The sequence below is a fragment of the Xiphophorus maculatus genome, chromosome 11 (assembly GCF_002775205.1).
Source record: "Xiphophorus maculatus strain JP 163 A chromosome 11, X_maculatus-5.0-male, whole genome shotgun sequence".
Classification (NCBI taxonomy): Eukaryota; Metazoa; Chordata; class Actinopteri; order Cyprinodontiformes; family Poeciliidae; genus Xiphophorus; species Xiphophorus maculatus.
In genome coordinates, this window is record NC_036453.1 from 11277075 (window position 1) to 11300053 (window position 22979).

Below are 22979 nucleotides of genomic sequence, written 5' to 3' on the forward strand. Positions count from 1 at the left end.
CCCAGCCCCTTTGTTCGATCCAGTCGGTGGGTTGAGTCAGAGACGGGAGGCCGAGCTGGACCCAATAAACCACCAGCACCGGCGGAACCAGAGCGGAGGAGATACCGAACCGGATAAACAGGACTAAAAAAAATCAACGGAAAAAAACTTTGACTGAAAGTATTTCTGAAACGGTTCGGCTTCTTTAAGAGTCGTTTTTCTTCGACATCCTTTCCTAGCCGTCTTAGCTATCGCCCTGGAGCATGAACCGGCAGGCTGACGGCTGCTAACCCCACACCGGTCTGTCTCCATCACCCACGCTGATCCACGCTGATTCTCCCCTTTCAGTTTTTTTTTCTTGGCTCAGCATCCATATTTGCATCCCAGGGAGTGGCAGGCACTAATCCGCCCTGTCTCTCCCCCTCCTCCGCCGGTGAGGACCTAGAAGTTAGCCGCTTCTCGGACACCTCTCGGACTCTGCATTTCCACACAGGAAGGTGAGGATTTTCCTGCATGTTTTGAGTCATTTCAGACATAAAAAAAAAAAATTCCGTCTGTTTTTTTGTTTACGGGTGGAAGTGAAGGGCAGAGTGAACCACGCTGCCTGCCGCAGTAGCTACAACAATAGATCAAACTGCTGGCGTTGTGTTGCATTATCATCCCGACGCTTCCATCCTGTCCCTAAAGAAATAATATATTAAGGCCTTATTAAGGCTTATTCCATATATAAAGCATAGTTTTAAACCACCAGCATCCCAATTTTGGCCAGTTTGATTTTATTGACCTGATTTAAAGCGTAAAATGCTATTTTTTCTGAATAAAAATGAGTGTAAATAAGATGTAAAATCCAACGCTATGCATGAAAATCGCTTAATTTAATTCCTAACACAAATCTTAAATAAAATGAACATTCCTTATTTGAGGCTATAGCAGCTTTATGTCTTCCTAATAGGCTCTGGGCCATGATTTGTAGGACATGCTCCACTTGGGCACCGGCCTACATTGGACATACATCAACCTGCTGAGACTATTGCTTCACAGTAAAAAAAATGTGAAGAAAATTACTGTTATTCTTATTATTGCTTTTGAGAAATAGATTTAATGACAGGGCATTACCTCCCTTATTGAGCAAAGTGAACTAATGGTGTGGTTGTCACAGATTAGATGTGTGTAATAACCAACTTAGAATATATTTTAGATATTTAAGCAGGAAACATAAGCAGCAAACTTACTTAGATTGACTTTTTTCTATAATTTAGCCATATTTGAGGGTGTTTCAAGCATGCACGGCCTGCTTAAGGTTCCGCCACAAGTCCTGACTTGGACTAGGCCGCATCAGAACTTTCATTTTGTTTTGTTTAAGCCATTAAGTTGTAAACTTGCAGGTGTTCTTGAGGTCATGCTGATTGTTGTCCAGGATTTTATTGTTGAGATTCCAAATTCACAGTTTTCTCAATTACAACAAGTTGTCTTGAGCACCAGTGGTTTTACCTTGAAGCTCTCTTTCTCATGGTTTGAATCGTGAACTCTGACCTTGACCGAGGTAAGTGAAGTCTGCGGCGCTTTAGATGTTGTTCTGGCTTCTTCTGCAATGAGTCTTTGATGCGTTCTTGTATTAATTTTGGTCGGTCGTCCATTACTGAGAACATTCAGAACTATGTTGGATTTTATCCAGGATTTATCTACATGGTTTTAATAGTGTCCTTTTTATGCTCAAAGTCAGTGAGATTGTATGGAAAGCAGTGTGAATTTTTCAGTCTTACCACAGACTTTCTTTGGTTTTGGTCAAGACTTTAACTGAGCCATTCTAGCTCAGTTAAACTCCATTCCTCCAGGGCTTCTATCCTGAAAACCTTTAGATGCATCTCTGCTTCACCGTGTATCCCAGTGATCTCAGGGCGAAGTTCAAAGTTTCCTGTCGCACAAATTGAAAACAACTGAATTTTAGATCTTGTACACATGCAGCTGTATTTTTATAAAAACAAATATCTCTGCCACAGCGGAAATATTTTAAAATTTTATAAGTAAAAAAAAGCAATAATATTGTACACACAGGATTGGTTCCTGAAAAGTTTTCATCAACATAAGCTCACACAAACACGCCCATAGCGTTATTTTAAACATTCCAAACCCATAGGGGGCAGTGTAACGCAAAGCTAAAACCTGTCAGCCAATCAGATTGCTTCAAAATAACCATGACTTCCTGTTAAGAATTAAACATGGCACCTGGCGGTTTATTTTTGGGGACAGATATACATGTTGAACTACTTTTAATTAGCGTATTAATTACGCTAATTAAAAGTAGAATATAAAGTGATTAAAACACAAGATAATGTCTAATTACAGAAAATATTTTCCATAAACCTCATTTAGTTTTTTTTGTTTCGGTCTTTTTTTGTATGTGTGTGTGTGGATGCTTTTTCTTCTTTCTTTTCTTTATTCTTATTGTATACTTTCCTTAAGATATGTATTTATGTATTTGTTTTTGGTCTAGTTTCTAGTGCAACCCATTGTGAGACAATCAAATCCTTTGATTGTCTCACAATGGGTTCTTCATACATGATATCTTGCCTTTTCTTCTGATGTTCTATTCTTTAAGGTAAAACCTGTTTGTTTTTGCACATTTTTGTTCAATAAAGATTAAAGAAGTCACAGAACAGCTGGATTTAAACACACAGTTGGTTGCACTATGGTTTAATTTAAGGGTATGAAAATAAATGGAGCTTGGATAACGCTATACTTTTTAGATTTTTATTAATGGAAAAGGATCCACTTCCCGGTTATGCAATGCTTAGGCATAAAAAAATACAATAAAGTCTGTAGTTGAGTGTAACATAGTTTGAAAAGGTTCAAGAAGTTGTAATAGACCACCCTCCTGCAGCTGTGTTCTATTTGGTCTTATCTGAGACGATAAAGTCAGGTTTTGTCTGGAATTTGGTTGGTTTTGTCTTGTTTGGAGCTCACAGATAAACCATCCAGGCCACCGTACAAACTTTGCTATCAATCTGACTCCGTTTGTTCTTCAAATAGATCAAAATATAAAATTTGGAAAAATATCTTTGTGTCTGTAGGTCTTCATTACTTGGTTTGATACAAGTAAAATATAGATTGATTATTTTAAATGAAACCATTACAAGTATAAACCGACTGAAGTATTTTATTGATAGTTTGTGGTATTTTCCTTGACTCTGTCTAAGCAGCTGCAAATCTCTCCCATTCCTGTTCCATCCCTCATTTCAGTTTTGTCAGAGTTGAGGTTGTGGAGACTTGACAAGTTCCCTCCTTTTTTTTTTACCTTTGTATTTTGTATTGTTTGTGTACTAACATCTTTTCTCTTCTATTTCATTCCTTCAGCTAAACATGGAGAACAACAGCCTCCGCTCTTTGATCTAGTACCGGATCCGTACGCCTCCAGACGATCGCTCCAGATCCCCGCCGCCTCCCTGCTCCTGTAAAATGAACATGCTGAAATCCAGTGGACTGAAGATTCCCGGCCGTGGGGCCAAGCATTCCAGCCCGGTGGGACGGAGCTCCGTGGGCGGAACGTCCAGCCCCGTCGCCACTAAAGACAGTAAGTCACTTCCTTCTCCAAACTCCGTGAATATTTCTTCTCATCAGCAGGAAGTGGCTTGGAGCATTTATTTGTGTTTCTGACTCAGTCAGCCTAACACAGCTGTTGTAGGAAACACACTCAAGAACTTCAGTGCGTCTCTCTGGTCCCAGGGCACTTCTCTGTTTTCCCACTGGATTGATTTCTGACCTTTTTATTTGTTCTGTCGTGCAAAACCAGAAAACCTTGCCAAGTATTTTTGGTCTAGTTTCTAGTGCAAATATCACAGTACATGTGAAATAAGACAAAACTAACTTGCAAGTAACTTTTCAGCGAAATATAGGCGCTTGTTTTAAAACAGTTATTTCTTAATTTTGATTTTAAAATGTATAAGTTCTATTGGCAGATTATTTCACTTATAATAAGAGAAATCATTATGTGATATATATGTGAAATAATCTGCTCGTGGAACTAGTTAACCTATCAGAAGCTTCCAAACCTGTGACATCATCATCTGGGTTTTCCTTCATTGTTTAAAGAGACAGTAATTATTCTGTTAATGTCTTCTTATTTTGAAGACATTAATAAATAATCTCTGACATATTCTTATTCTCGTTATGTAGAAAAAATTAGGTAATTCTGTACTTAAGAGAAGTTTGGTCTGATGTAACTTCAGACAGTAGCTGCATTTCCATTATAAACGTGTGCAAAACGTTGTTGAAAAACACAATTTCTCAATTCCATTAAATATGAAACACAGGGGCGTGCTGTGGTGGCGCAGGGGGTTAACACGCTCCACGTTTGGAGGCCTTAGTCCTCGACGACGTCGCGGGTTCGACTCCCGGTCCCGACGACCTTTGCCGCATGTCTTCCCCCCTCTCCTCACCCTCCTTCCTGTCTGCCTACTGTCAAAAAAATACGAGCCACTAGCGCCGCAAAAACTCTTCGGAGAAAAGAAAAAAAAATGAAACACAACTAAAATCACAGGTGAATAAGTTTGTTCACTCGATAAGTGACTAAAAACATCCCACGTCATCATCCTCCTACCACTTCCTGTTGTCTTATTCGTCGTTTCCACCAGTGGCAACATCCGGTTGTTAATCTTGTGACTCGTATGATGCAAAAGATGTTTCCTTTGCAATTTTTTGCAAAATACACAAATTTTGATACAGCTGGAAGAAACACTTTTTCGTAGATATAAAAGCCTTTTAGCAAAAAACTGAAGTTTTTTTCAAAATTGGAGTGTTTGCATTAAGCAGATTTATTTTGTAATTCCAATTTGCACAGTTTTATAGTGAATTGAAGTGCAGCTATTATATATAAATATATAAATGTGTACATTTTTCTTAAAGATTTTTAATGTTCATACATAAAATGATTACGTTAAGCAGAAAGTGGTCAGCAAAGCTGCTGAGTAAATCTTTCACTATCGCTGAGTTACACCAAATTACCGCCCTGTCTGAAGTAATCCTAGCTGTTCAGAGCCACACTGTTTACACCGTTCAGTTGTAGCTCACATAACAGGCTTGTTCTCACAGCTCCACACGCATGTCTGTGCTAAATTACAGCCTGACGATGGGAACAGGAGAGCGGCCGCCCTTTTTCTACATCCACCACAGCTACAAGTGTCCGAGGTTCACGCTGATTGCAGGTTTTCATCACAGCGCTCTTAAAACCCCGACTGAACACCGTCAGGCAATATTTTGCAGATACCTCCTCAGATTCAAGGGTTTTAAGTTACTGTCTTCCCGTTTCAGTTCTGGGGTGTAAAATAAGATAGTTTGGCTTCAGACCGCACGACCTCTAACTATGGGAGCAATCAGAGCGCAGAAAGCGCATTCTTTCCCTGGTTCATTAGAGCCACTTGAAAGCAGGAAAAACAAACATTCCTCTCAGTTATCCGTCCAAGTCTTTAATTTGGCCTGATGGTGATGTTTTGGGGGGACTCTCTAGCAGATGACTGTTTGGCTAAAATCTCCACTCTGATTCTGTCAAACTCAAACTTTACTCTCTTCTGTCCATAGATTCTCTCAGTGTTTTAGGTTGTTTGTGAATGAACTTTGACTAGAGTTTGTAATTAGCGGGCGTCACACACACACAGCTTTAGGCAGGGCCGATGAACCACCTGGTGTTCTGAACAAAACCGATGTTAATGAATGGGGCCACAAACGGCATTTATAACTACGGCTGAAAATTGTGCTTGTGAACACATTCTGACTGGAAGTTGTTAGGGGTCACAACCCAGGTACTCAACTCTGTTGCTCAACCCACAAATGCAGTTCTGTGCTAATGTGGTGCAGTTAATTAGCAGGTTTATTCAGTGGTATAAAATTCATTGCTAACTTCTGGTGCTGAGGTTAGTTTAGACGCTGGTAAAAATGAAGTTTATTTAGTTATTATTTCCTTTTTCTGTTATTTTAAATATATATATATATATATATATATATATATATATATATATATATATATATATATATATATATATATATATATATATATATATATATATAGATAGATAGATAGATAGTATTTATTTGTCTGTTTTTTCTTTTGATTAAAACAAATGTCCTTATTTAATTTGTTATCCTATTCTTACCCTAACCCTAAAAAAACTTTTTCAATAGAAATCTGCTCCTTCTTCCAACAAGTCTGGTACATAAACACTAGAGTCTGATCAAGTGGAAAAATGAAGACTTTCCTGCAGCCATGCATACAGCTTTAAATACCACTTTTGGTATTTACAGCTGCACACCCTTCATTATTTCAATCTTGAATGTGAAGCTGATTCACTTTTGGTTGCTGAGAAAAGAGATGGAGGCACAAAATCGCCTGCTGTATGTTATTCTGACTTTTTTTGCCCGGGAGCTGACACAGTAAATATTTGGGTGTATTAGAGATAGAAATGTGCTTGTGTCGCAGCTGTGGATAGTTTTGACAAAATTTTCAGAGTGTGGTGGAAAAGGGTTGCAGGTTAAATTATCAACTAGGTGTTAATTAGTCATGTAAACAAATCACAGCTCAGATTGTAAGAAGCAGTGTATCTTTAGTAGTTTAATGAGCAATGAGATGAGACATTGTAGCTTTTATTCTATCCTTTCTACCTGAATGTGGCTAAAAACACACAGAGGGATCTGTCTTCTGCAGCAGATGATCTTCACAGTGACCCGACCTCGTGCTCTGAATCCCAACCCACAGTTTGTTAGTTTTAGCTGCTGCGACTGTCGGAGAGAGGGGCCACTGTGTCGGAAGACTTGGCTCGGCGTCCAGCGGAGGCTTTAAGCTTTCCTTCAGCTGCTTTTGAGGTGAAAATAACAGAGCCGTGCCACCTCTCCTGGTTCTACTTCTCCTGAAGCTCTGGAAAATCGATTTGCAGCAGCAAGGATCTTAGCTGTAGATGTGCTTCCCTGGCAAATGCATGTGTAAATACTTGTAAAATGAATTCCTCTTCTCCGGCAGTAGTGTGATGTCACTCTGAAAATATTAAACAAATTAACCCTTTTAATTTGAGGATGTCTTTTCAGTGCAGTGAGAGGAAAAAATAGCATAACTAAATACCATATTAGTGTAGTGGTCTAGGGTTAGAAGAACTAAGTATCATGTTGGTATAGCGCTTTAGCATTAGCTCCCACTAAATAACAAGTGGGTTTAGCGCTTTGGTGTTAGAGGAACTAACTATCATGTTGCTATAGCACCTTAGCATTAGCAGACCTAAATACCATGTTTGTATAGTGCTTTAGTGTTAGCTAAGCTAATGTTTATGATTAGTGATTTAGAGTTAGCACGACTATCTTTTTAGTTAGTGTTACCCAAAAATGCTGGAAACTGATCATGCGAAGCTTGCCTTTGAAATGTTTTGTACAAGGAGTCCTGTTCAATAGACAGTCTAAGAAACCATGTGAGCTCATGTGATGCAACAATTAAAAACATCATAGCCTGTAGCATTGGGCAGAATAAACCAAATACTACCATCTAACAAGAGCAATGCTTCCCCTGAGCCTAGCGATATTACATATTAAACCCTCCAGTTATTTCCTCTCACATCAAAATGATCCCACAACAAGATAAACATGACATTTTTAAATAAATTAAAGCCTGTTTGTATTTACAGAAAAGACCTTGAATATCCAACTTTGTCCTTTAAATGTTGGTCATGACTCTCACTATTGTGCTAAATGATACTGGACCACGACATGAGGCATTTAAAAGCAACAAATTGATCAAAAGTCAAAAACGTTTAGGCTCAGCCACCCAACACCCCCTCCATCTGTCGTCCACAGCTGTCACAACCTCTGCTGAAGGCAAAAACACAATGTCAGGCCTTCCCGACAGATAAATCCGACCAAACATTAAGCGACTGAGGGCGGTGGTTACTGTTGAAAATGATCATAAAAAGTGGATTTAAAGAGAGAGGAGGGTGTGTGTGTGTGAAAGAGAGACTAAAGCAGTGAGAGATAGGGGGATAATTAGAGGGAGGAGGAGGATGAGGAGGAGAGGGACCGGGAGGAAGCTGTGGAGGTTTCATTGTGCACAGTCGATGAATAGTGGGATTCAGATGGTGGTGGGAGGTGGCCAAGCACAATGGTGAAAGTAAAGGCTGTGTTTCCAGTCTTCCCTCTGCCAAGGATCCTTTTGCCCCTGCCTCCATGTTGCCTAAGAAACCCAGATCATGGTGTTAGTTCAGATTTTAAATGCCACACTGAGTCTACAAACCTGCTTGACAAAAATAATTTTGCAAGCATTTATAAAGTAGCATATCCAGAAAGTACTAGTGGTTTGAGTCTAAGAGCATCCCTGTTATCCAGAGCATAGCTCCACCTGCTCCACCTGCTCCCCCATCTCACTACGAAGCACAGTGTTGTCCGTGGGGATTGCTGCGTGACCTCCTCTGTCAACCTGTCCATCAACACTGCAAACACGAAGGTGCCCAAAGCTCATCCCTGATGTAATCCCGCCCCTCTTATTGAACCGATTTGTCCCTTCTGGCGTACACTTCACAGCTTCTTCACACACACTTCTATGCCACACCTTTCTGCCAGCGTTTCACAGTTTGTCCTTTAGGTCAGCTGATGGCGACCACAGAAATGAAATGTGAACTAACGGGTTAAATGTTTGTTTGGTTCATCCATCCATCCATCCATCCATCCATCCATCCATCCATCCATCCATCCATCCATTTTCTTACACCCTTGTCCCTAGTGGGGTTAGGAGATGCTGGTGTCTATCTCCAGCTACGTTCCGGGCGAGAGGCGGGGTTCACCCTGGACAGGTCGCCAGTCTGTCGCAGTTGTTCGGTTCAAGTTAGAGCATTTCATATGCAGAAATAAAAATTAAATAAATAAATCAAATCAAAAATAAAAATCTTGGTTTTGTATAAATAAATAAAAACACAGAAGTACCTGGCATTGTTTCTTGTTTTTTTATGTTTTTCTAACATATTGTATCAGTTCCACAGGTAAAATAGGTTGTTATTAATAACCAATACCTATTTCCATCTGGTTGTTATTTATATTTCTGGTGTGGGTTTGGCCATGTTTGTGGGTTTGGCCATGCTTAGTCATGTGACAGTGTTAGCGATGCAGTTGAAAATGTAGGGAGGTATATTGTACACCAGGGCTCTCCAACTTTTAGGCTACGGTCACTGATTTGTACCATTTTTTTATGTGTTCCTAAATCGGATACGTCATGTCGCATTTTATTTGACTTTTACGTCACTGACATGAGAGATGCATCATAATGCTGCACCAGAAGACGCCAGACTCCGTAAATCTGGATGTAAACAATGGCTGAAAAAAGCCACGATTGTGACATTATGAAAGAAACATCACAATCCCACCACTGTTGGTCCTCACTACACGTCCAGACACACGTCTTTACAGAAGCTGCAGTTAATGCGCCACAAAACTCTGTCGCTATTGGTTGTTTTCTTTTTACCAGCTTCCTTCCTCTTCCTCCTTCTTGTGACATAAATGTCACTGAGGGTCATTAATTAACAGAGAATTAAAAAAAACTTTTGATAGCCCAGCTGCATAATGGGACAAAAACAGAGCGACCCACTTTGAAAGGCATCTGCCTAATGAGGAACCTCTGTGACCCTGTGTTTTCTCCAGATTCTGGCACCATTTCGAAGCCATTCCCACCACATCATCACTTCTCGTCTTTAATAGTTGTTTCCGTCTCACTTAATCTCTCAGAACTCCATATGTGAGCAACTGAGGCATAAGCTACATAAAGCACAACAATTTTATGCCCAAAAAGCCTCTGGGTTCTTGGTGCTATAGAAAGTAGACTGGCACTAACCACTGCTGCTGTACACACACACAGGCAGTGCTGCGCACCAGACCGCATGCTAATGGTACCCTTACAGACTGCTGAGATGCAGTTCGCCTATGTGTCAAACAGGCAACATCCCAGGCAGCATGGCAGGGTTAATCACCGACTTGTCACTGATACCGTGTCTCTGACCCACTTTTCACAAAGAATTAGAGTATCGTCTAATCTGCCTGCTGAATGTTGCCACATAGGCATTTTTTTTCCCTGCAGGAATGTCACGGTTAAGTGGGAGGAGGTAATTTAGTAGAACAATGCAAGAAACTGCCAAAATTCACAGATGAAATATGATGTCTGTGTTTTTTAGGCACTCCACCGAAGGCTGCCGCTCCGGCTAAAATCTCAGAGGAAGGCGATGATGTTGTAGGAGACTACACTGTTGGCGAACAGGTGTGGGTCAACGGCGTCAAACCTGGAGTCATCTCCTACCTGGGGGAGACCCAGTTTGCCCCCGGACAGTGGGCCGGAGTCATACTGAACGACCTAGTTGGCAAGAACGACGGGTCGGTGGGCGGCGTGCGCTACTTCGAGTGCCAGCCCCTCCAGGGCATCTTCACACGGCCCTCCAAGCTCACCCGACAGCCGGTCGGAGAGGGGAGCGACAGCCACTCCACCGACTCGGCCCAGAATCAGACTCACCAAGGTGGCGGTGGCGCCCCTGCTGGCCAGAGGGTGGTGGTGCCGCTCAGAGAAGGGCTCCTCAACAGCGCAGTGAAAACAGGAAATGAGTCTGGCTCCAACATGTCGGACAGCGGCTCGGTTAAGAAAGGCGGAGATAAAGACCTGAGAGTTGGAGATCGAGTTCTGGTGAGTAATCACTAGTTGTAGATTGGATGGATGTGATTAGAAAAGGCAGGCAAATATTAAAATTCTGAATGGGGAGAGAGGGTCATATTTGTTGCCTTGTTGGCCAAATTAAATTAAATCCAGAAGGCAGAAAAGTATCAAAACTACAAGGATTTTTTTTTCTTTCTGCTGAACAGTAAACAAGGCATAACAAGATTTTAATTTATCAGTAATAAATTTGCCCTAATTAAAAATATAAAGTCCACATTTGCATCAGCCACCTGTGATGGCGGGCCACATTTGTGTCATTCGGGTGCCAAACATAATCAGTGCAGGGGCCACAAATAGCCCACGAGCCGCACTTTGGTCACCCCTGGGTCTAAACAATCTATTGATTGATACTTTCATCCATCCATCCATAAAAACTTGAGTCTGGAAAAGTAGGGAGTTTTGATGTAGAAACATCTAGGGCGACTCTGGCTGTAGGTTCAGCTCCTTCAGTCATGTCAATGTGCCCCTGGGCAAAGCACTTAGGCCAGTTTGCCTACTGATCTGTGAATCGGGGTATAAATGTGCACATTTATGGGTGAAACTGGGTGAACATGCCTGAAGTGTAAAACACTTTCTAGTGGTCAGTATTGCTAAAAGTTTAGTTCCAAACAAGCTACATGAACTCGAGCAGTAGAGGGGTTGAATATCCACCAGACTTATACCAGACGCTTCTTGATGCCAACAGAAATTAATGTTTGTGGTGTTACTTGCTAAAGGATATTAGCAAGTCCTTTAGCAATACCTACATTATCAGATGTATGTATATATATGAACCTGTACGTCACATTTTCCCCACATTTCAGTTGCAGAAAATGAACCTGTGGAGAAGAGAAATAGGTGTATGTTAGAAGACCCCTTAACGTCGTCTTCTAATCCTCCCCAACAGTGAGGAGTGACATTGGATGGTTACTGGCGTACACAGCGTTCCCTCGCTGATAAATTTGACGCCGGCCCCCTTTGCTTTCCATTTACGGATGGGCGAGGGGGATGACTAGCACCTCCACGCCGCTCAATATTATAAATCACTCTGGATTACTTTCAGCACTTAAGGAGAGGAGTGTCCGCTGCTGACACATTGATCAGTGAATCCATCTATTTCCTAAGCCTCTCCCAGTGAAATCCATCTGGCTGCGGTGGCGCGGATGTGCTGCTATCCAGTCGTCTCGGCCTCTGATATTTTGTGAAATTAGCACAAACTCAGATTACACGCTGTGGACACAAAGCGGGTGGTTGTTTCTCTGTATTTGGTGTCAAATTCTAAAACGGTGGCAGTAGAGGGGACACCCTGAAGAGGAGTTTATCAGCGCTGACTGGGAACCTTTCTGATAATTTTGTCAAATTCAAGCGTGTTTGGTAAAATAATAATTATACGTGTCGAGGATTAGACGTTGTGAAAGGAAGGAGTAGTTTTATCTCTGCAGATGACACCCTGGTGACGTTTTAACCCTGATTCGCTGAGACGTCTGCCGGCCACGCTGACAGACAGTCTCCGCCTAACGTCTTGTGACATCGCACGTCTCTGTGGATTCACAGAAGGACAACGGTGCCTGATAACATCCCCCAATTCACTGCTTTCTCTTATAACATATGTCAGCTTTATTTGCTGTTAATTAATCTTAACATTTTCTCCTAAATTTCAACAGTTATTAGGAATATATATGTTCTGCCCGATCACCGATGTTTTAAAAAGCCTGACCTGCCGATTCCAATATAGCCAATACTTTTTTTTTTAATAACTGACACTGTCAGGTTTTATAAGATGGCAGAACACAAGGCTGGGTTTGCTGCATGACAAGTTAGACAGACCCTGTAAGTTTCTCACAGGTGGGAGGGACTCACAGCAACTCTCTGAAAAAAAAATCACTGTAGGCGTCTGAAAAGTCGCTAAATTCAGCGACAAATGTTTTTCACCACTTTTTAGGAAGATGTACTGTAAACTCACCACTATGCATTAGCGAGAACAAATGCGTGGATCAGTTGATTTTATGTGAATTTCTGTGGAAAACTGGAAGGGCTGATTTTTAAGACCTTTCTAGAGGTAAATAAGCAGATTATTTCACTTATGGAAAAAAATGTCTTGAATAAGTGAAATAATCTGCCAGATAATCTAGTATGAGCATTGACTTGAAATAAGCTTCTATATCTATCTGAAAAGTTACTTCTAAGTTAGCTTTTTTTTCTTTCTATACACTAAGACATAAGTAAAATACTTGGTAAGATTTTGTGTTTTTACAGTGTATACCACCTCTGACCCAATGAGCGCCTCAAATAAGTACCAGCACCCCAATGACCGAGCAAATATCAACACATGTTGTTGACAATGGATGGACGTAGTGACGTAGCAAGATGCGCCCAGAAAAAACATTCATTTAGCTTGAAGATCCACTTTCATGAAGTCACTTCCTGAGGAAATGGGATGTCAGGAGTGTTTTCATGTGTGTCATGCATGTGCTCGCCATGTGTGAGAGACGTTCAGCAGCTGCAGTGCGTGCAGCTTAGACTATCCTCCCAACAGGAAACCATTATTTTCACCCGGTGATGTGATGCTGCTGGATGAATTATTTGTGACTGGTGATTTTTTTCCCCCATAAATTTATAAAAGCTGCAGCTGCTTTGTCAGAATACTGTTTCCCTGAATAAATGCGCTAAAGGAGAGGAAACAGAGGAGTGACACTATAAGGGCTAAAAGTTCAAGTTTTCATATTTTTATTATTTTCTTCTCTAAGCTTCTTCTTTTCACTTGAGTAGTTTCACTCAGCAGGCTCCAAAGCAGCATGTGAGTTAGCAGAAAAGCAACAGTTTGTGAATGGGTCCATTGTTCAGCAGTGCAAAACGCTCCTTTTGTGACCACTCTTCATCACTTTATTGGCCACATCTGAAACCGGTTGTTCGGAGCAATAGAAGAATACCTCTGCTGCAGTTTTTTTCTACAAACCTGCATGAGTCATCCTTCTGTTTTCTACAAAATGATGTGGAGTGTGACGTTATCGGGACCTACTTACACATTAATGGGAATGGCCTGACCAATGGATGCAACATTGTACCGCGTTTCATTTGTCATGCATTAATGCTCTGCATATTTGTAATACACTAAGATATTTGGATTCACTGTAACTTTAAACATTCCTCACCTTATGTGTATTTTTAGTTTCTTGAGATACTGAGTGTGTGGAGGGGACAATGTATAATGGTAAACAAAGAAAAGAGTCAGAGAAATGTGGTTTTTTTGCAGTAGGCATTGCAATTTTCAATAATAGTATCACAAATGCCAGCAGTGGACAAACTTCCACTAGTCCCCTAATATGAAGCGAAGCTCATTTTTAGCTTGGCGCTTTAGCTAAAACTGTTTATGCAGCGGTTCTATTTCCTCTCCTCACATTCCCTCTCTTTCTTTCCCCCCAATAACTTTATTTCAGGTATTAAACATACAGGAATAAAGTTAAATTACAATACCTAATGGCATTATGGAGCATGTAAATTATAATGTAAAAATTAAATTAGTGCTAGAGCGTTTTACTCTCTCAAGGACAGATGTAATTGGTTTTGAAGCTAGGACTTTAACATTAGCTTCTTCTAAATACATGTTTGTGTAGTGTGTTAGCTTTAGAAGAACTTATCCATGATTAGTGATTTAGGGTTAGCACAACTAACTTTTTTCTGAAATCCTGCAGCCCTAATGAAAGCTAAAGAAGACAGCAGACAGGCAATGGAGAAAGTCGCCTGTCTTTCTCAAGTTTCTTCCAGTTGCCTGGAAAAGTTTAAAGCAGGTCTAGCTTCTAAAACAATATCAAGAACTATGAGTGTTTCAGTCAGATCTGTTCTGTCTACTGTCTGAAAATGGAAAAAAACCTGCTAAGACATGGCCATCCAGTTAAAACAACCCAAAAACCAGAGAACGGCATATTACATCCTCTTCAGATTTCCTTCAAGTGCTTCAGCTTTTTGTCAGTGAAAACGTTTTAAAATTGTGAAATGGGATGCCTCCATTTTATAAATAAATGTCTGTACTACGTTTAAAATTAGAAGTGACGCCTGATATCCCACCACCATGGTACAACATCTCTCTGTCAATAATCTCCAAGTCAGCGTAAAGGTTTATTGACTCCACGTCGATTTTATCCGTCTGACAGCCATCTTTGTTTTCAGGTGGGAGGCTCGAAGATGGGAGTAATACGTTACATGGGGGAAACGGACTTCGCCAAGGGTGAATGGTGCGGGGTGGAACTGGATGAGCCCCTGGGGAAGAACGACGGTGCAGTCGCTGGTACAAGGTGCGCACTCACATTTACACACACACCGTAAATTCCCAGCTCCTGAAATTCCTCTGCTGTGTTTCCCTAAAAGGAAATCAAGGGGAAGGATGTGGATCCATGTGTTCAGATGCATGACTTCCACCAAATAGTCCTTGAAAATGGCTGCGGCTGACCCCAGATCAGATTTGCTCCATTTATCAGGCTTATGTTTTTGAGAATGCTATTGACGTATTTATGCAATTATAAAGACAATTATTTATTAAATGCCAGTTATATAACCCTCAAATTGTTATTTTTACATTTTTATTAAATCTTTACACTTTTGCTACTTTAACAAAAAAGAAACCTACAGCAGAACCAGAACCTCACTGCTCTTCTATAATATTGTAAAAGACACTGTTTGAAAAACTAATGTAAACTTGTAAACTCAAGTATGACATACAATTTTCTTCCTTTTTCCATCTTTCTTCTGGAAATCCTGCCCAGAGTTTACTGAGCGTCTGGTTCATATGATTCGGTGGTCAACTCCCCCTAGTGGTCTGGAGGATTTCCATTTTGTGGCGAGAGTTTGCAGTGTTTTATACTTGCTGTTGTTTTTGCTGTTTGCATCATTTCCCCTTTTGCGTCAGTTTTCTGCAGTTGCAGCATTTTTCTGTTGCGTTTGTTATTCATGCATTTGAAGTGCAATTTGACGTTTGCATTGTGTTTGCACCTGTCATCTACCATCGAGAAGTCATGCTTAATGCTGTCAGTTTGTACACTGAATAAGCCATGAAGCATGTCACTGCTGCATCAAGTTGTTTCATAGCTAAACAGGAAAGAAAGTCAACCAAAAATGTGTCACAGTGAGACTTCTGTAACTTCTTCCTAGATCAAAATCTATCCACCTTATTCCTGGGAGGCTTAATGGGGAAACGATTACGGGTCTTACTTCCAGCGCCCACCGGAAGAGGCAGTATTTCACTGTAATTTGTAGGATTTTTTTTTTGCAAATCTATATTTATGATAGAAATTACATCTCTCTTTTCGGTTATAATACAAAATTTTGTTAAACTTGTTCATGGACACACGTCTGCTATCAGACAGATGCTCAGTACAGAGGATTGTAATTGTGAGTTTAATCACGGGGAGCGACAGGAACACGATCGTTAAGTTTTGTAACGGAATGACCGTGAATTAGCAGCTCGTTTCTCTGAAGAACTGAGAGAAGCTTGTCAGTAGTGATGGGTAAATGAGGCGTCGTGTCGTTTCGACCCAAAGCAAAACTGTATTGATACTGTGTCGATGCTGCGTCACTGAATACTGACATCTGCTGGACATTCAAATCTCTGCAGGCAACGTAGTTGACAGACTGATTTGATGACCTAGTCTATTCAGTAAGATTTAAGTCATTATATTTTATTGTCTACTATATATTATATTATTTCATATCTTCAGTTAAATTCAAAATATATTTGATATTCTTCGATACAGTCAATAAATAATGTGAACATGAACCAAGTGATGAAAACGAAAGTGAACGTGTTTGGAATGGACTGTTTTTTTTGTTTGTTTGTTTGGTTTTTTTCCCCACAAATTTTCATTCAAAAAAATAAGTTTTTCCAACATTTTGAAATTTAGTCTGTTCCGTTTTTTTGACACAACTTCTGTTGTAGAAAAAAATTAAGTAAACAATACATTTATATGAAATAATTTATAAAAAGCACCTGAGTATTTGTAGAATGGCTGAATACCTGAGTTTATCCTAGTTGTGTCTGAGACTTCATTCTGATGCTTTGCCCTATAATGCCTCAGCATTGAGGAGGTGAATTTATTTAAATAAGACATTTCTGTCAAACATATGCAACACTTAACCTGCAGAACATAATATGAAAATAAGAGTCAATTTCAGCTGAATTTGGATTCAGATAGATCAAGTACAAACTGAAAAGAACCGGATGAAACAATGAAATGAAAACCAATACCTTATTTTCCGATGTAAGATCAAAATGGTCCCACACTGCGGAAAACTTTTGTTTGCCTTGAGGCTCCATAGTTGACGCCGTACAGTAAAAGATAAAGAATCTTTTTGGCAAATGCATCCCGGTGACAGATTTGCTTCCTTATAAACACAGTTTGGCGCGTCAGCGTCATTTCAAAACAGTTTCTGTATCGGTCACGTGACTTGCTGAAATCAATACGCACCGACACGGGTTTTGGTCTATAGGCTTGATGCATGCACCGACGCATCGGTGTTGCCGGACCCATCACTACCGGTCAGTTTTGAGCTGCCGTTCTGCGCCGACAGTGTAAAACACCAGAACTACATAATATTAGCTTGGTGTGATGTGAATTTTGTTTTTTGTTTGTATTTAAAAAATAATAAAGTTCATGGTCTGGTTCCTGGCTCATTATGTTTGGGCCAGGGACATTTTTTATAAGACAAAATAAAATGTCTGGCTTCATTTACCATCACAACCAGAACCTCGAGGTTCTCCGTTGCTGAGTGTCGCTGCAAATCATGGAAAAATGTCTGCAGCTGCTGCAAAATTGCTTAAACTCAAGCATTTCAGTATGAAGCACAAACTTGTATAATATTTTACTTTTACCCAATAGTCTCCATGGTAATCTAAGTATCAAGCCTCCCATTCTCCTCTCTTTTTCAGATACTTCCAGTGCCTTCCAAAGTTTGGCCTGTTTGCTCCCATCCACAAGGTGATCCGCATTGGTTTCCCCTCCACCAGCCCGGCCAAGTCCAAGAAGAGCAAGCGGGTGGCCATGGGGGTCTCCTCTCTGGCCCACAGCCCCAGCAGCTCCTCCATCAGTTCAGTCAGCTCGGTGGCCTCCTCTGTGGGTGGACGCCCGAGCCGAGCTGGACTGGTAAGACGGCTGCAGTGCGCTCCAGGCTCACGCTGATAGCAGACGGGCTGTTTCAGCATGAGTGTGACGAGCAGTTTAAAGGATCTGGTTGGCAGTCAGTGGTGTGTGTGTTTGTTTGCTCTCTTGTGGAGGGTTGGATGAGCAGATCCCATCTCTCATGTCTTGGTCGGTTGTACTTTCATAAAAACCACGCCAGGCTTCCCCCTACAGATCTTATATCACTTACTTAAACTTCTGAAATCTCTGAAACGTAGCCATGTCTGGAGGTCAGAAGCAGCAAACATGCTTTTGAATGTTTTTGGCTACGTTCAATCAGCAGGCAAATGCAACTTCTTCATCACAGTCTGCTCGGCTCAATTCGGATCGTTTCACAGCAAAAAAATATGATGTGTACCGCTTCTATAGGTAGTACTAAACTGCATGCGAACCTGATTGTTTTCAGAGCATCTTCAGTCTGAACGCATCTTATCCGTCTTTTACGTCATTGATGTGAGAAATGCGTCATAAACCTGAACCAAATTCTGAAACGATGCAAAAACCTCTGAAGACACTGAGCACAACTTTCTTCTTTATGAAATATAAACCAAAAACAGTGTCTGCAATTTGATCAATAGACAGCGGCGTCCATTATTATTTGCGTAAACTGTGCACTGCTGTGAGACGTCGATGTTATTCTGGACATAGAGGTCGCTTTGGGGTCGTAAGCTGTTCAAACAGAAGTCTGTTTTTCAGACACTTTTACAGTTAATTAGTAGTATGAACAATCACACAAAGAAAATCTGATTTCAGCAAAATATCAGAAATTGAACATGAAGACTTGCTGTGTGAACATAGCCAGAGTTGGAGCATAACTCACTACAGGGTTGCCTATCTCTAGTGGTTATTGGGTAAGTGAAACACCATTGACAGGTTTATCACAAGGTTTGTCATAAAATTGGATTTAAACTGTGTTCTACTCATAGTTTCATCTCTAAATGTGGATGTTTCAATTTGCTCAATAAACTGTATATCTCCAGTATAAAGCACTGTAAAAATACCCAATAATATAAACATATGGCTTCCTGAAGGTTCTGTCACTCAGGATTTAATTACTTCTTTCCCACTTTGCTTATAGTTTTCTGTAATTTCCTGTTTATATGAGGCTTAAATGCTTATTTGTGTTGAATAGACTGATGATATGGCCCTTCCTTCCTTCTCCCCAGAAAAGGCAGACATCAGTGACTCAGCAATATCAACAGTTTTGGTTTATTTTTGAGCATTTCTTGTTAAGTGTTTTTGTTTTTGTTTTTTTCAGACATGACTTGTTGGGGTCTTCTCATCTAACTGCAGAGATAGCGAGTAAACATGGTTAACCAGGCTGGTTTAAACATTCTGCAAATTGAAAGATGTTAAGGAACTGGTTTAGCCGCAGCCTAAAAGAGAGCTTCATCCCATTTCAGACGTATTGTCGCTTTAAGATGAAGACTCAGAGTGGTCCCTGGCAGCAGACTAAAGTAGATGGGGCATCAGAGTATCTCACATTGATTTTTAGCTTCTGGTTACAAGCCAGCGCTTGGACGGAGAGCACTCCCCTCTACTTTCCTTAATTGTTGGCAGCGGCGTCAGACAGCACTGAGAGCAAGCTTTGTGAATTATCTGGCGGCTCATCCTGACTGAGCACCAGATATTCAAAAATATTTGCCCCGTCACTTTCATTTAGCAGAGTGCTGAAGAACAGAGGATTTTCTAGTATCTGTGTGGCTAGTGCGTTGGTAGAAATTTACATTAAATGTATGTAAGAAAAGGAGTATCTCCAAAAATATTTTTATTTTTTGTTCTCTCATTTGGTTGCTGAAGCAAAATCCTAATTTATCTGGTTAATTCTGGTTAAAAACAAACAGCCTTACCAAAATAAAACCGTCCTGGAAATCTTTGAAAAGTGTTCCCTCTAGTGGACAAACAACATGTTGCGTTGTGAAATATTTTAAAGTAGGAAATACATGGTTTAAATGCTGTTTGGAGCTTTTGTTTATATAGTATGCTCATGAATAATGAAAATAAAAATAATACGTTTGCTGGGTTTGAAAGGTTTTTATTGAAGATAGATGCTGGCTGTAAACTTATATATAAAATCTTGACTTGTTAATGTTAATGTTGTGATCTCTGAGAAACTTTGTTGTCACTTTTGCCTAGAGATATTCATACTGAAATAATTCTTGGATTTTTTTAAGAAGAAGAAGAAGAGGATGTTTTGATCCAACTCTATTCATAGGGGTATTTTTGGACAGAAGTGGGAGCTTTATTTAAGTACTAGTTCCACTGGCAGATTATTTCACTTATAACAAGACATGTTTCCCATGTTATGAGACAGTCTTCCAGTGGAACTAGTACTTTCTATTCAATATTCAGAATTATAAGAAGCTCCTGTATCTTGCTGAAAAGTTACTTGTAAGTTAATTTTGTCTTATTTCAAGTGTACTCTACAATAGATGGATAGAAAAAAGGAGTCAATTTTTGAGAAAAAACTCAGAAATGTGCCTGTTTGTTTTAAAAAAGCCCTGAGATCAATCCCAGAATATCTATTTCCTTGCAAATGTTTGACTTTTCCAACTCAGAAATTTTGGAGTTTTTTTTCTTAGAAATCTACTCCTTTTAAAATGTTTCTAGCTACAATAGCCCTAATACACTTTTTTATGGTACTCTTGAAATAATTCAAATTTAAATATTAAGATATTTGCACTCAAAACTTGACCAAAAATACTTGGTAATATTTTGTGTTTTTGCAGTGTTTAATTTCTGACCTATGTTTCTGTCACAATACTGTGATGTTTAGGATAACATGGTACGCAGCGGGTTGGCAACAGACGTCCAGTCAGCTGATTCAACACTCGTCTCTTAATGCTTCATCTTCCTTCTCGCTTTAAGCTGACGGAGACGTCGTCGCGCTACGCCCGGAAGATCTCGGGCACCACGGCGCTGCAGGAGGCCCTGAAGGAGAAGCAGCAGCACATCGAGCAGCTGCTGGCCGAGAGGGACCTGGAGCGCGCCGAGGTTGCCAAGGCAAACAGCCACATCTGCGAGGTGGAGAAGGAGCTGAGCGTCCTCAAGGCTCAGCATGTGCAGGTACAGAGAGAGTCTGGGCCTCCGGTGCGTTTTAACACAACAATCCAGAATCAGTCGTCTTCTTTTGTGTTCTCAGTACGTGACGGAGAACGAGAGCGCCCTCCAGCAGGTCCAGACCATGTTGGCCAGCACACAGAAAGACAAGCTGGAACTGGCCAATCAGCTCGAAGAGGAGAAGAGGTGATGTCATTCACTCGCCTCTCTGTGACAAAACATGCAATGTTTAGTTGAATGTTGTCTGTAAATCATTTTAGATCGGAAACATACAGTGCCTGTAAAAAGTATTCAGCCCCTTGGATGCTTTACCCTTTTTATTGCTTTCAGAAATCAATTATGATCCACAAAATCTGGCCTTTTTTGACAAAACAGATACAAAAAAAAACCTTTTAGATGGGACTTGTTGTGTAAAATTCACATTTGCAAGTTTTTGTGCATCTATTTTGGATCTCAACGACCCAAGTGTTTTTTTTGGCAATAACTTAATGTTTCTCAGTGTCTGGAAAATGAGCTGTTTCAAAAACCTTTGGAGTGTAGCGTAACAAATCAACTGGCACTGCCCCTCACTTAGCAACCCCAGCGAAGCCCAGCCTGTTACCTAGCAACTCCATCACATTTAGTCAGCTGATTTTACTGCTGTATTTGCTGTACAATGGCTGCTGAAATACCAAGTTTTTTTGTTGTTGACTTACCATCCAGAAAGCACTTTCTGCATTCTTGTTGATTCCGCAGGAGACTCCACTTCTGCTTTTCAAAGATGTACGGGTGCAAAATTCCACATCTGTTTGCAGCCATTTTTACATGTAAATGTAAACGTTGAGTTGGGTGGCGTGGCCAGCAGCAGCTTCTTCGGATTTAAAGCTCATTCTGAAAGCCAGAGAAATTACAAAAATAAATTCCCAGTGAATTGGTTTTCTGTCTGTTCGCATGATTGCTCCGAGTCATTTGACTAAATTTTGTCCTTGACTTCCCTCGTAATAACCAACATGTTTAAATGTTTACAGGAAGGTAGAGGACCTCCAGTTCAGAGTGGAAGAAGAGTCCATCACCAAAGGAGACCTGGAGGTAATTATCAGCATAAAATACCCGTCCAACTCGCTAACACTCGGTGTAGACTGTGGACAAGATAAACATAGTATTTCAGAACCATTTGCCGGGGTTTCATGAGGGTCAGATTAGTTCAGTTATGAGTCTTAGACAGAAAAATGCTCTAGATTAGATTTTTGCAACCTTTGGACACCAAAGAGCCATTTTTTTCCCTTCAGTCAAACTAAATAAGGCTCACTTATAGACACTGATATTATATAACCTTTTGACATTTTTTTATATGAAATATCCACTAAAATAAATATTATTATTAAAGAGTGAACATTTTTGTATTTCTTTTTGTAAGGTTTTCTAAAAAGGAATAAACATTAAACATTATTTTGAACTAAAGATTAAAAAAAAAAAAATGTATCAAGTATATGTTACTGGTAGTTTCGCTGTCAATGTTCAGTGCAATTATTTCATGAAAAGCTGTTCAAACTTGAATTTGTTTTTATTTTCTAAAAAAAAAAAAAAAAAAACATTAGCCGAGCCATTGAGTCCAAAAGCACAGTTCCAGAAAGCCATACATACATTCAAAGCGATCCTTTAAAATTTTGCTTTTGTTTGTCCCTGAGTTTGTTTTTCTGCCTGGAGGTTAGGCTTCTTAGTTACAGTAATTAATGATCACTGTTGACTGACTCTTTTATTTTTTGAATGACTGTTAAGGCATTCAGAAGAAACTAACAGGACGTCATTCATGTTAACATGTTGGTGCAGATCCAGTACATCCAGGACATGGCAACCCAAAGCTTTTGTCAGTTTTCCTTCTCGAGACGTTTCCCGTAAATTTTTCCGTTTCTCAGTTAAGAGCTGACATCTAAAAATGCATTTCATAGATTCTCAAATAGTGTCAAATATTAATGGCAAAGTTCTCGCATCACTGAAGCCTCCAATTTATATTTTATTGTACTTTGTCAATGAAATCTTCAAACATTGAATCGTTAAAGGACTGGCATGTCTTTTGTAATAATCGGCTATAAAACAGA

At 40.1% G+C, this 22979-nt stretch overlaps 1 protein-coding gene across 3 annotated transcripts in view; it reads left to right on the forward strand.

The window, feature by feature from the left end:
- The window catches only part of clip2 (CAP-Gly domain containing linker protein 2), a 35375-nt gene continuing 12396 nt past the window's right edge, over window positions 1–22979 (forward strand). For all 3 annotated transcript variants that reach the window (XM_005800349.2, XM_023342376.1, XM_005800350.2), the window contains exons 1-8: window positions 1–476; window positions 3334–3550; window positions 10164–10663; window positions 14840–14964; window positions 17592–17805; window positions 20710–20907; window positions 20984–21087; window positions 21909–21969. In XM_005800349.2, coding sequence (XP_005800406.1) covers window positions 3436–3550; window positions 10164–10663; window positions 14840–14964; window positions 17592–17805; window positions 20710–20907; window positions 20984–21087; window positions 21909–21969 — 1317 coding nt within the window. In that variant the 5' untranslated portion in view covers window positions 1–476; window positions 3334–3435. The remainder of the gene's footprint in view (window positions 477–3333; window positions 3551–10163; window positions 10664–14839; window positions 14965–17591; window positions 17806–20709; window positions 20908–20983; window positions 21088–21908; window positions 21970–22979) is intronic.